Genomic DNA, 14,180 nt, shown 5'->3' with positions numbered 1-14,180 from the left:
TTATAAGAAATACAGGAATTCTCATTAAAAAAAGAAAACAGAGGTAGAAACTATGGTAGCAATCATCTAGTCCAGTGATTTACCACTGTGGCTATGGACCTAGAATGGTGAAGGGTCCTGGTCATGGTCCTGTCACATCAGTGGTTCAGTTGGCATCTGGAGTTCAACTGAGCATGACTTGCGTAAAGTACACCTTGGCGTCATTGTATGGTCACCTGTATAACCTGGACTTTTCATAATCTAGATGGATGAAATCATAGAGGAAGAAGAAGATGATGAAGAGAATATTTATTTTTCTGCCCAAGACCTTTCTCAAATTCGAAATGCTATCTTGCACCTTCTGAAGAATTTTTTAAGGCTTCTGCCCAAATTTTCTCTCAAAGAAAAGCCACAGTGTGTTCAGACTTGTATCGAGGTAAGTGAACTTGGGGCAACTTCAGAGGACATAGATTGGCCATTGCTAATTCTTACTAAGTAGGAAAAAAATAAGACCTTTCTTCAATGTCTTTTCCAGGTCTTTGTTGCATTAACTAGTTTCGAGCCAGTTCTTCATGAATTTCATGTTATACAAGCCAGGTGAGCCATTAAAATTTCCAAGGTTATAATTTAAATACAGTATAGTAGTTTTTCTTCAGTAGAACTGTGTCATTTTATTCTAATTGGCATATAGGTAGAATTTACTCACTTAAACAGGGCTAGGCTTAGCAGCCTTCTGAGGTGGCACATGCCTAAAGCCCCAGCTACTTGAAAGGCTAAGGCAGAAGGATTACTTGAGTCCAGATGTTTAAAGCCAGGCTGGCCACTGCATCCAAAAATAGCAACAATAATAATAAGGTTTATAGAGTTAAGAAATATTCCTAGTAAAATCATATCTATTAACAAGTGTTTTGCCTTTTTTCTTTAGAAACCTTAGCCAAACAAAATATATACCAGAACTGGCCTACTATGGATTATATTTGCTGTGCTCCCCATTTCATGGAGAAGGAGATAAGGTAAGAGAGGATGATCTAATTTAGTTACCAGCTGAAAGCAGACAGATCACAAGGTGGAAAGTTGGAAAATATAAAAGCATTTGGAATTCCTTTTTGTTAGCGGTGTCATTTTCCAACTCTGCAGTCAGCCACAGATAAGAAGCATGAGTACACTGCCATAAGATATTTTAAGAGACCACATTCACAAAATTTTGGTTACAGTAGAGTTTTACTTCTATTGGTCATTTTGTTTAATCTCTCATTGTGCTGGTCAGATTTTACCACAGGGAAGAACACAGTATATTTGTAGGTTTTTGGTACCGTCCACCAAAGTCTTGGTGTGTATCCTCCTAAGGTCAGTGGCAACTACTACAATGCCATTTTATGTTACTGTCACATTGAGGGCCTTATATTATTTGTATAATAAAAATTAGTGTACTGTCTGGTCTTTGTTACTAGGTTTATATCCTGTGTACTTGGAGATCACAACAAATTGTTAGGTTTCAGACCAAAAAACAAACAAAAAGAAAAAAAAATGGTTCTAGTATGAAATAGGAAGAATAGATAAGCTGTTGAAGTTGCCGTTATAGAAACAGTCATCAAATTATTCTAAAAAAGAAGACTAAAATGTCGAAGAATTTTCAGGTTTCCCTTGGCAATTCGTGTGTACTTCGGGGTATCTGTTAGTATTTGTATTAATTTAGCTGATATTGTATAGCATTTTTATGGGTTTTTATTCCTAGTTAGCACTGATATCTTGATGTTGCCCCTTACATTACCTACAATAAACATTGGACCTAGGGAATTCATGCATTATAGTATTTTTAAACTTAGATATGCTTAATAAATAACAAGACTTTGGAGAAAATGATGTGCCTGTGGCTTTTGGTGGCTATCGCAGTTAATTTACAAGAACATTTAGGGATTATAAGGAAGAAATAAGGATGTGCTTGAGGTTCTGTACACCTATATTTCAGTTACTCCTCCACTGTTTACTAGCTCTGTTTCCTTGTGTGAGTTATTCAACTCAGTTCTAACATTTAACCACTTAAACAGTTTACTCCGAGAGTTGCTCGGCAGCACGATAGTTTACGTACTGCCTCCCCTACGTCACTGTCACTGGTGTTCTTTCAGCCAATCAGTTCTTGTTTTACGAGATCCACTCATAATCTGTCTATTTTATGTCAGCTATTTTTGCATAGTTTTTTATTTACAACGTTGTATTAGCCTATATATAGGCTAATATATAGCCTAATAAGAGGAAGTTCCTATTATTTTCTTTTACTAATTTGCGTTTATTTTATTTGTGAAAAATAACCTGTAATTTTATGCTATAGTCTGTAAAATCTCTTAACATAAGTATAAGAGATAAAAGTTTTGTATGTCTCCACAACTCTGGTAGTCTTTTATGCTACAGAACTGACACATTTGGGACACTGAGACTGAATAGGAGGGAAGTGCCAAGAGATCTGCAGAAGAGAAAAATTGAGAAAAAGAAATGTTAGCAGATCAGAGAGGAGATGTCAGTTAGGAAGTGGAAAAGACAAAAGGAACATCTCCTTATCATCAGCTCTTCCTAATGCAGAAATGGTAGAACTTGAAGAAACAAAACTTTAAAATTTCTAGTAGTGATCAGTGATTATAATTCTATCAGCGATGTTGTCTGAGTTGACCAACATCTAGCAAGCTTTTCTGTAATCAAAAAGTAAGAAAAAAATTGTAAAATACTTAGCACCTTTTGGACCAAACAATATAAAACTGGTTTGTGATTTATGCAAAACTCAAGATGTTTAAAAAGCCATATAATTTAGATTATAGTTTAGATTAGGTCCAAGAGATAAAATAATTGAAAAATACAGGGTAGTGAAATGCCATCCAGGGTGTCTGCACCATCACGTTTAATGGGGAGACTTTTTTTTTTTTTTGTCTTTTTCATTTTTATCGGTACTGGGGATCGAACTCACGACCGCCTGCTTGCAAGTCAGGCGCTTATGCTGCTGAGCTAAATCCCCAGCTCCAATGGGGAGACATTTTATAGAAATTGTACCACCTACAGGAAAAAAGGAAAGGTCAACACCAAAGTGTAAAGTGTGTTTTTTAAAGAAAGACAGGATGCAAAAAGAATTCCAAAAGAGACTAGATACCACTGTCCAGATTATAACATTGCTTTGTGTATTGAATGTTTTACAGCATACCATCCACAGAAAAGTTTTGATAAAGTTGTCATTTTTATACTTCGGTTAACTGAAAAATATGCAAATTTGGTCATCTTCTATTTAAATTAAATATGCCAAATGCTGAGTGAAATGCTTGCTTAGAAAATGTTCAGTATTTTATAATTATATATAATTTGTGTGCTTAAAATATGGAGAAGATATAATCCACAGAAATATTTCTATGTTCATGTGCTTTTTAACATTTGAAAAGATAAAATGGGCAGGAAAATTTCCTGTCCTTTTAGTTGGGAGAGTTAGGGAACCTTGATTTAACCAGATCTTTACTTCACCAGACAACCAGCTCACCAGGGGAGTTTCTTTTGTAATCTGTAAGTAGATATTGTACATTGTCCTGTGTGCCTCATGGAGTTGTTGAAAGACTTGAAAGTTAAAGATATTAAAGTTTGGCTATATGAAAAAAGAAAACTTAATGTACTACCTGCTACATATTTTGATTTTAGTAAAGGTTTTGTCAGATGTATATATTAGCCAGTTGAATAAATTATATGAGGTAACATATAAGTTCTTTGTAAATTTCAGGTGAAATATAACTAAGGTATTATTCTTTCCCCTTTTTTAGAATAAGGGAATACTAGTGGCATTCTTTACTGTTCATAAGTAGCAGTTCTCTGCTTGCCCTCAGTTGTAGATTATATGCAGCAAATGGGGAGAGAAATTAGATAATGTTCTATGAATAGTTATTTCACACATTGTACATTTGTTCGGTACCTAGTAATTATCCAAGAAATACATCCCTAGTTTTCAGCTAGAAATTCTGTTAATCTTGCCTATCCTCAGATGTTTTACAGTGACTTACAGTAGCGCCATCAGAATCTCCTGTGGGTAACCAGTATGTACCAGGAGAAGCAGCCAGCCCAGCCCCCACGTGTACACAGGCAGCCCAGCTTCTGTGTACACATAGGCCACCTATCTGATTCTCCTGCCACTAGTCAGTGCAGACTGGGAGAAGCAGCCAGCCTTGGAGAAATGATAAGGGCCTGGGGAAACCCACCCTACACCCCACTGCCTCCTGGGGAATCTGGGTTAGGAGAAACCCAGATGCCTGACCCATCCTCCTACACTATGGACAGGTAGCCAACGTGGGAAGTGCCTGGGACCCCACCACACATTGGTCCAGAGGAACTCATGAAAATGTCAAGACAAAGAGTAAACAATGATCTCTGGCTTCCAGCCCAGAAAGAACAAGTCCAGCAGACATGGACATGAAAGAAAGCACAAGTTGCATACCTGAAATTTCCGGGATGATGGCAACTGAAGTAGAGAAACTGCTTCATAGATCACAAATAGTATCTCAGGTAAGAGAAGAATGACAGCCATAATAAGAGGATTGCTGAACATATCTAAAGAAGACACTGATAAAAATAAAAGCATAGAAGAATGAGGGAAACCTTGAATGAACAATATAGAGAATTGTAATGCACGAAACAGACTCATATCCAGGAAATTCAAAACTCCATTGAAAGCTGGCAAAACCATTTGAAAGTAACTGAAGATAGACTTTCAGACCTTGAAAACAGAATGGCAGCTAGTGAATAGTGAAAGGAACAATCTCTTAAAAATAATAAGGAACCAGGACATAATTCAATGGCTGCAAGATAGCGCAAAGAAAAATAATATGAGTGATAGGTGTCAGCGAAGAAACAGGAGTCAACACAAATGATATAGATTATTTACAGAAGTCATAAGCAGAGAACTTTCCAAGCGTGGGAAAAGCAGCTGACATACAGATAAGTGAGGCATGTAAAACCCCAACCAAAGTAAATCTACACTCAGATATATAATAATCAAGATCCCAGAAATTCAGCACAAGAACAGGATATTAAAGGCTGTTGGATAAAAGAAACAGATCACCTATAAAGGAAACCCATCAGAATCAAAACAGACTTCAAAACAAACATCGAGTCAAGAAGAACTTCGAGTGAAGTATTTTAAGTCCTGGAAAAAAAGAACTTCCAATCCAGACTAATGTACCTTGCAAAGCTATCTTTCAAAATTAATGGAAAGATAAGATACTTCCATGACAAAGAACAGCGGAAAGAATTCATGACCACCACACCAACCTTACAACGAGTACTAAAGGACATTTTAGAGAGAGAGAAAAATGACCCCAATCCTAGGCCCAGCAGCAGAGTGGGATTACTAAGTGCAGCAGACAGTTAAATGGAAGGGGAAAATAGAGAGCCAGTGGTAGGAAAAAAGCATGGCAGAGACAAGAGCCAGTGCATTTTAGGTGTAATTAGCAATTAATGTAGATGGCCTTACCAATAAAAAGAAACAGGCAAAGTGGATTACGAAACAAGATCCATCAATATGCAGTATAAAAGAAACACATTAACCCAAAAGGAAATTCATAGATTGAAAGTCAAAGGAAAAAAAACAATGCTCCATGTGACAGGGAACCAGAAAATAGCGGGGGCAGCTTACGCATCATCTGCAGAATGGATAAGAAAGGTATGGCATTTTTATACACTGGAAAGCTACTCAGCTTAAAGGATGATCACCAGGCTCTTGTAGGTAAATGGATGCTACTTGTGATAGTGCTTTTAGGCAACATGGTTCAGAGTCACATAGGTGAATGTCATGTGGTCTCCCAAGTATAAAAACTGAAGGAGTTAGTGGGATCCAAAATGTACACTAGATGTTGTGAAAGTGAAAGGGGAAGAAACATCTAAAAAGAGAAGGTGGTAGCCATTGTCAATTTCTTATTTGTTTTAAGATCCTGTATCATTGTTGATTGGTTTTATTGTTTTATTTGGTTTGATTTGATTTGATTATATCTGATGACATGGGCAGCTATTTCAAAGATAATAAGATATATTTTGGTAGCCATTGTTGATTACTTATTATCTTGTTTTCAAATCTTTTATCACTTTCACTGTTTTGATTGGTTTTATTGTTTTAGTTTTAATGTGTCTGATGGTATGGACAGCTATTTCAAAGATAACAAGCATTGTGACAGCCATTGTTGATTTCCTATTATCTTGTTTTTAAATTCTGTATCAATTTCACTGTTTTGTTTTGATTAGCTTTATTTTAATAATAAATGGAATTTTTAAAAATGTGAATTACTGTACTCTGCATTACTGTCTTTGAGATCTTTGGATTTTCTTTCATGCATAAATTGAATTTTCTCTTCTCTTCTAGGTTATTGGTTATATTTTTCATCGAATGCTGAATGTGTTACTGATGTTGGAAGTAGGTGAAGGATCCTATCACCCCCCTCTTACTATTACTGCTCAAGTTATCAATCGTAAAAATCAGGCAGTCCAGTTTATCAGGTGAAGCACGCAGATCTTAAATGTTTGTTGTCTGTCACATTGCTTCAGACTTCTGGGCCCCACACTAAGCAAGATGTCTGATACCTAGAGTTGAAATGTTTGGCCTGATGGTGGTTTTGAATGTCAAAATAATCTGGGTCATGTGATCTAGATCACTGATGGCAGCCCCTACGTCAAGACATTGTTAAAAAGATAGAATACCCCCAGCTCTTGAGCAGAACCAACTGTAGCTTAAGTCCATGTGTCATGTGCAGTCAGCCTTTGAGAAAGACAGTTCCTTTCTTTTTCTTACCACTGTCTGTGTAGGTCAGTGTAGCAAACCTTTTAGAGAACGAGTGCCCATCTGCCACCCAAAATCCACGTGTTTATTACAAAGTGCCAACTTTGCAGTTGAACCTGAATCTTCAAGTTGTAGTTTACAAAAAAAAACAATTTCTACATTAACATCTTTTGTCCTAAAATCTCAGTAACACATGTGCTATAGGTTCACCACTACTAGCTTGGGTAGTCCCGTCTCCAGCAGAGATAGAAGTCTGCATCCTCTCCTCTTTATGTTTCTTTAGGCCCTTCTCTTTGCCTTTGTTCCTTGCCCCTTTTTCCTCACTTCTTCTCACTTTTCTAATCCCCTTTCCCTAGAAGAAAGAAGGAAATTACTTTTGCTTCCTTAGCAATAAAATGATAGACTACCTTTTCCTTTTAAGTCACTCAGCTCCACCTATAAAGTCCTGTGTTATTTTTATTGGGAAAGATGTTTACTGTATCCCAGCCATCTTGTCCCTCCCTCAACGAATCAGGCTTGCAGTGTGGAGGGGCAGAGAAGAGTAGTGAGTGTGTACCCGAGAGTGTGGGACCCGCCTCCAGCTGTGCACTGCAGAGCTGGTCGCAAGGGGTGGTGAGAGGTCTTCTCATCAGGAAGCACATCCTGTCTTGCTAAGAGTTTTTTTAGACACCGAGCATCTGACTGCCTCACATGGAAACATGGTCACTTTGATTTCTCCAAGAAGCTCATGTTGTTGACCATTGCTGTAACACTGATGCAGTGACAAAAATGAATTTAATGCAGAATGAATTAAAGCTGGACATTTTACTAAGCTCTTAGTCTTAAGTAGTGTTACAAGTGCATTAAAGTAGCAGTGTTCCTCTGAGCTGCCACAAGGTGGTACTGTGTCTTAACCTCTTGTTACATTTATCCCTAAACGATGTATTTCCAAGTGTTTTGGTTGGTTTGTCTGTTTTGGTGTGGTTTGGTTTGGGGGAGGTGCTCCTTCCCAGGGTGCTCCTACCTGCAGCACTTTTTTGTTTTTTAAAGACAATCTCACTAAGTTGTCCAGGCAAGACTCAAAGTTGAAATACTCTTGCCTCAGCTTCAAGTTCAGGGATTATAGTCATGTGCTAGTATGCCCAGCTATATTTCATGTCTTTATATGAAATTTAATAACTAAAATAGCTGTTTGAAAATCGCATTTTTGTTCTTTCCTGACTTGGTTTCTCAACAGCAACTCTGTAAAACTGTACAGAAAAAGTGCTTAAGAGGTTTTCTACTCTGATACTATATATCAATGCTCTATTGCAATATCTTACATTCATTTTACTGAAACAACTCTTAGACTGTGTGGATAGATTTGTTTTAATTTTTAAAACACAGGAGTAATGGTCTTGAGGATGAAGTCAAGGGAAATTACTGTTTTGTTAATAATAGTTATAAACTCTAGATACATGTGTTTCTTTTAAATAGCTCACTTGTTGATGAACTAAAAGAGAGTATATTTCCAGTTCTTCGTATTCTGCTGCAGCACATCTGTGCCAAGGTACCATTTTCTTTAGTAATGATAGTGATAATATGCTAGTACGTGATATAAGTGAAAAAAAAGTATATTTGTTATTTACAATGTATCTGTAATTACTAAAACTCTTCATTTAATACTAAATGTTCTTCTGAACAAAGTATTCTTTTAAACGATAAGGTTTATTTTGAAAAATATTAAACAGAATCAGAGAGAATTATGGGCTAAATGACCACCGTATACTCATCTCCCATCTCAATCAATCTTCCTCACACATGTATATACTGGGTTGATTTTTTTTTTCTTTTTTTTTCGTTTTTATCAGTACCAGGGATTGAACTCACGACTGCCTGCTTGCTAGGCAGGCACTTATGCCGCTGAGCTAAATCCCCAGCCCCACTGGGTTGATTTTTAAGTAGGTTCCATTATATCTTTCATTCCTAATATGTCAGTATATATCTCTAAAGAATAAGAAATCTAACCACAAATGTTAACACACCTAAATAATTCAGCCAATATTCAAATTTTCATGAATATCTTCTAAATTCATGTAATTGTTAATGATTCTTTAATTCAACCCTGTAGATCCTAAGGAGCCATAAACTCTGAAGTTGTATGTTAAATTTATATGTGTAATTTTCTGAAAAGAATTTATAGTTAGTTTCAAAGTGGTCTGAAGCCTAAAATTTCTTAGTGATTTACATAGCATGTAAAGATGATTAAGCTTGTTATACTCACTAGTTTTTAACTTACCTCACAGCGTTGTTCTGCATGTACTTACAGGCTAAACAACTGTATTTTGTGTTTCAGGTGACAGATAAATCAGAGTACCGAACCTCTGCAGCTCAGTCCCTCGTCCACCTGCTCGGTAAACTTCCTTCTGGGGAATATGCTATGTTCATCTCATGGCTTTACAAGTACTCACAAAGTTCCAAGGTAGGCACCTGTCTGCATGAAATCCCTTGTCCTGGCCAAGGACAGTCAGATCTGAAGCAGAAGGATTTCTTGTGGTTCCTGTTCCTGTCTCATGGTGATTTTTACAATTTGCTTTGCCAGATTGCCCACCGGGTTTTTACTCTTGATGTTGTCTTAGCTCTCTTAGAGCTGCCTGAAAGAGAGGTAGATGGCACTGTCTCCTTGGAGCAGCAGAGGTTCCTGAGGCACAGATTCTTGGTGCAGGAGATCATGTTTGACCGTTGTTTGGACAAGGCCCCTACTGTGCGCAGTAAGGCGCTGTCCAGTTTTGCACGTTGTCTGGAGCTGTCTGCTCACGGCACATCAGAGAGCATATTGGAGCTGCTGATTAACAGTAAGTAGCAGATACTGAGGGTCGGTTTAGTGACAAAAAACAGTGCAGCATTTGCCTGGCGTGTGCAGGCCCTGGCCTTCATTCTGAGATATAGACAGCAAGAAACCGTTCTTTGTTTCTTCGCTGTGGTGGAAACATTGGGTATGACATGGTGGTGACAGTGGTGAGTCTTTGCAGTACTGGGGGCTGGACCTGGGGCCTCTGCTCTGGGCCACATCCCCACCTCTTATTCTTTATTCACTTGAGCCTTGGGCTTGTTGAGTTACTGTTTTGCCAACAGTAGGCTCAAATTCATGATTGGGGTTATAAGCTCATTACTGCCACAGCCGGCTTTGGTATGATTAGCTTTTATCTTTATAAATCATTTTCAGTATCTTGCATTGCCTGGTAACTTTATTCTGGTGATAAGAATCAAACCCAGGCCCTTGTACATACCAAGCATGTGCTATGCCACTGAGCTCCACCTCTTAAGTTTTTTGGGTTTTTTTGAGGCAGGCTTTCAGTCTGTAGGCTGGGCTGGCCTCCAACTGGTGATCCTTTTAGCTCAGCCTCCTAAGTATTGGCATATACCTCGAACTTTGAATGACCTTTTAAATAGGGTCACCTGATCCATTTGAAGGGATTTTTTTCTTTATTTTGAATGAGGAATCAAACTCAAGAACCTATGCTTGCCAGGCAGGTGCTGTGCCACTGAGCCTTATCCCTGGCCCAGAAGGCCCTTATTAAGGAGTATTACATGTTCACATGTTAGAAGGGTGTTGTCTGTCTTTGCAGCCTCTGTGCACTGCTGGACATTGACTACATTGGGCCTCACATTGGCACTGTGTCCTTGAGTGTGTATCAAGAATGACATTATCTGTTGTGATTTGGAATCTGTGTGTTCTGTCATTAGGCCTAACTATCTTGATTTGAATGCTGCTTCTGTGTATATTTGCTGATTGTTTACGAGTCTTTTTCCCTTGTATTTGCTTATTTTTGGGTCCTACAGTTTCAGAAACAGGGATTCATCCTGGTACTTCGTCCAGAGCTTCATCAGGTAATAGATGAATATATTTTCAAATATTACATAATGGTCTTTTATAGACTTGCTGAATGTTTGAAATATTTTTCTCCTTGCATATTTACCTATGTTAATGTTGTACTTTTCTTCTTCATGAAAGAAGTTGAAATTTATCTCTATAATAATAGTAACTTGATAACATGCAGTATTTATGTATTCTATTAAAAGTATAACAGATTTTTACTTTCTTTTAGCATGTTCCTATCAGAAGCAGACATCTAACCCTTCTGAATCAACAAGGCAAATCAATACAGACAGCAGTGGTTGCATACTTGGATTGAGAGGTATATCAGACTTTATCACCGCGAGATGTGAAGCACCATTGGATTACAGAGTTTATAAACAGAGTCTAGAAACTTTGAATTTTATTTTCTGATAAATTGACACCTTTGGTAGGTAAGGTCATGCACACTTATAATCCCGGCACACAGGGTGTTGAGGCAGGATTGCTGTGAGTTTGAGAGTAAACTGAGCTACTTCATGAGCTCAAGGCCAGTCTGAACTACAAAACAAGATCTTGTCTCAAAAGAAAACTAAAAAATTCATTCTTGATTGAAATTTTTTTCCTTAAAAATGACTTCTATTATATCTTTAGTTGAATTCTCATACTGTATTTCAAGATAATAAGATAAATGCCTCAGTTACCATGTACTAAACCCCTCTAACATTAAGAAAATATTAGTGAATATTTTATTTGGTTTTTAAAGTTAGTTGTTGTGAACTCTTGAGATTGCTATGAAAAGAACCAATTACTAGGAAAAGTGTAGGAGAGATTAAACTTGTGTTGGGGGGAAAAGTCACCACCAAACATGATAAAAAGATGAGCTAACTGTGCCCATTCTTCTTCCTGTTTCTGTTCTGGTCATTCTGCTATCTTGTCAGTTTTCCTCAGTTCATTCTGGAATCCACTTAGCAAGTTACTGTGCCATGAATATGCTTGTAAGTTTTGACATGGATGTATATTTTCATTGCTTTTCACCATACACCTGAAAGCGGAATTGTTCAGTCATGTAGCAAGTGTTTGATATGACCTAACTTGTACACAGTAGCCACACCATTGTACAAAGCCATTAGCAGTATGTGGCAATTCCTATTTCTCTGTCTTCTTACCAGCACTTGTGTCTATCCTGCTAGGTGTGATGTTTTGATATATATCACCATCCTTTTGATTTCTATTTCCCTAAGGCCTAATAGTGTGAGATTTTCACATTTATTGGAATCTGTGTGTCTATCAATATCTATCCAACCTCTTACTTGCTTTGTCTTGTTTGTTTGTTCTGTTTTGTTTTGCTTGTGAAATAGCCAATACCTTTGTTTATTTTTAAGTAGATTTTTAGAAAATTTTGAAGTCCAAGTAACATTGTTCTTTTTCACTTACTCTTTGATGTCATAGCTAAAAACCCAATACCAAATAGGAGGTCACAAAGGTTTATGCCTATATTTTCATCTAAGAGTTTCATACTTTTCACTTTCACTTGCAGGTCTGTGAGTCTAATTTTTATACAGGATGTGAGGCAGGAGTTCATCTTCACTCTTTGCTTATAAATATCCAGTTGACACAGGACCTTTTGTTTGAAAGACTATTCCTTCACCTTTGAATATTCCTAGTACTCTTGTCAAAAATCATTTGACCATAGATGTATAAGTTTATCTCTGTATTCTGTATTTTATTCCATTGATCTAATAACTGCACCCTAGAGCACACTATACTGATTTCTGTTATTATAGAAAAAAAACTGATTTTTTCCCCAGTCCTCATGAGTTCTTTTTTTAACTGAAGTGAATTCTTGTAAAAATAGACACAGATTAACAAGAAAAGAAAGATTATTAATATATGCAGTGCCCATCATGAGAGAAACCTGAATGAAAATAACTCAGAGTAGTGGTTTAAACCTCACTTCTAGCATCTTTAACAAAAAGTAGTTAAATTGTAGAAACAGTGAATGGGAAAAGTCCTGTTTAGGGTACGGGCAGTTTCAGGCTTTCAAGGACAGGAAACTGGAGGGAAGTGCGGGGGTGAGGTTTTTTTGCAGATCCCTGTAGTGCTTCTCTGGGCTAGAAGAATCTAGTGCTTTCTCCAGTAGAGGAGAGTTTATTTCCTGCCTCTGCTCAGAAAACTCAAGGCTAGAGACATCTTTTACTCTGTTTAGGGTTGCTTAACTGTCCTCAGCCCAGATAAATATTTTTTGTTTCCAAGAGACAAATTTTTGGATGACACTCTGTTTTCCTTCAATAGTAAGTTTTAAAGTAAAGAGTTAATTGGTTCTGTATATTCTTTTTCAGAACTTTTCAAAACCATAAGCTTTTCTGGGTCCCTTATATTTCCACATGAAACTTTAGCTGTTGATTCTACAAAAAAAGGGTAGGGGCAAGAAAAGCATCTTGTATTTTGATAGGGATTGATATGTAGATCAGCTTGGGAGAGTATGGCTATCTTAACATGGTGAGTCCTCTAATCCATGAATATCTGATGTCTGTTTATTTGTTTAGGTCTTTAATTGTTTTGTGACATTCTGTTGGGTTTTTTTTTTTATTAGTGTGTGTTTGCAATACAAAACGATCTCACTCATTGTGACATGTACATAACACGTCTTAATTCTTTTTACTTCCCATCTATCTCCGTTTCTGTCTGTCTTTTATTTTGCTCTTTAAATCATTTAACTTTGAGTTTCTCTTTTTTGTTGTTCATTTTTTGACACAGTCTCTCTCTGCAATTCAGATAGGCCTTGAACTCATTGTGTAACCCAGGCTGGTCCCAAACCTTGGCAATCCTGCTTCAACCCCCGAGTGCTGGGATGTGAGTTCTCATAGGAGAAATTGTGTGATATTTAAGCTGTGTGTTCTGTTTTCATGTGAACAAGTCTTGATCTTTAAGCTGAAGTATTTAATTCTTTTTGATCCTATTATAAATGAAATTACTCTCCGTATCTATTAGAATTGCCTAGTTTTTACAAATGAGTTTTGCTGATTGATGTTATATTTTGCAAAATTGCCAAATTTTGGTACTAGCTCCAATAGCTTTTAATAGCTCCTTTTACATTTCTGTGCAGAAAGTCAAGTCAAGTATGGATAAAAATAAATTTTTCAGTTTCCAGTCTGAATGCCTTTATTTCCTTTTCTTACTTTTTTGCCCCGACTAGAATTTCTGGTACATTGTCAAATAGAGGTAGGAAAAATAGGCATCTCGGTTTGTTTTGGTAGTGAAGGATGGTTTTCATCCATCACCATTAAGTCTGATGTTAGCTGTGGAGTTTTTCAGAGTGACCTTTATCAGTGTGAGGAAGTTTCCTTTTATTCCAAGTTTATTGGATGTTTTCATCATGAAAGGTGTTGGATTTTGTATGTGTCTTTTCTGTATCTAGTGAGATGGTTGTGTTTTTGTTTTTAATTCTGTTGCTGTGTTTTTTCAGTGACTTGATTTTCACATGTAGATTCAACATTTCATTATAGGGATAAATTCTAAGCATGGTATGTTACCCTCGTTGTACCATGCTTGATTGATTTGCTGGTGTTTCATCAAGAATGTTGGTGTCAATATTCA

At 37.0% G+C, this 14,180-nt stretch overlaps 1 protein-coding gene across 2 annotated transcripts in view; it reads left to right on the top strand.

Annotated features, from left to right (window-relative positions):
• The window catches only part of Ncapd3 (non-SMC condensin II complex subunit D3), a 69,753-nt gene that overhangs the window by 5,898 nt on the left and 49,675 nt on the right, over window positions 1-14,180 (top strand). For both annotated transcript variants that reach the window (XM_003472545.5, XM_063256116.1), the window contains exons 5-13: window positions 245-415; window positions 515-576; window positions 905-992; window positions 6,353-6,486; window positions 8,222-8,294; window positions 9,081-9,206; window positions 9,327-9,579; window positions 10,568-10,615; window positions 10,834-10,923. In XM_003472545.5, coding sequence (XP_003472593.2) covers window positions 245-415; window positions 515-576; window positions 905-992; window positions 6,353-6,486; window positions 8,222-8,294; window positions 9,081-9,206; window positions 9,327-9,579; window positions 10,568-10,615; window positions 10,834-10,923 — 1,045 coding nt within the window. The remainder of the gene's footprint in view (window positions 1-244; window positions 416-514; window positions 577-904; window positions 993-6,352; window positions 6,487-8,221; window positions 8,295-9,080; window positions 9,207-9,326; window positions 9,580-10,567; window positions 10,616-10,833; window positions 10,924-14,180) is intronic.

The sequence above is a fragment of the Cavia porcellus genome, unplaced genomic scaffold (assembly GCF_034190915.1).
Source record: "Cavia porcellus strain 051 isolate PalLab524CR breed Dunkin Hartley unplaced genomic scaffold, mCavPor4.1 scaffold_9, whole genome shotgun sequence".
Lineage (NCBI taxonomy): Eukaryota > Metazoa > Chordata > Mammalia > Rodentia > Caviidae > Cavia > Cavia porcellus.
This window is presented reverse-complemented; position numbering and strand designations above follow the sequence as displayed.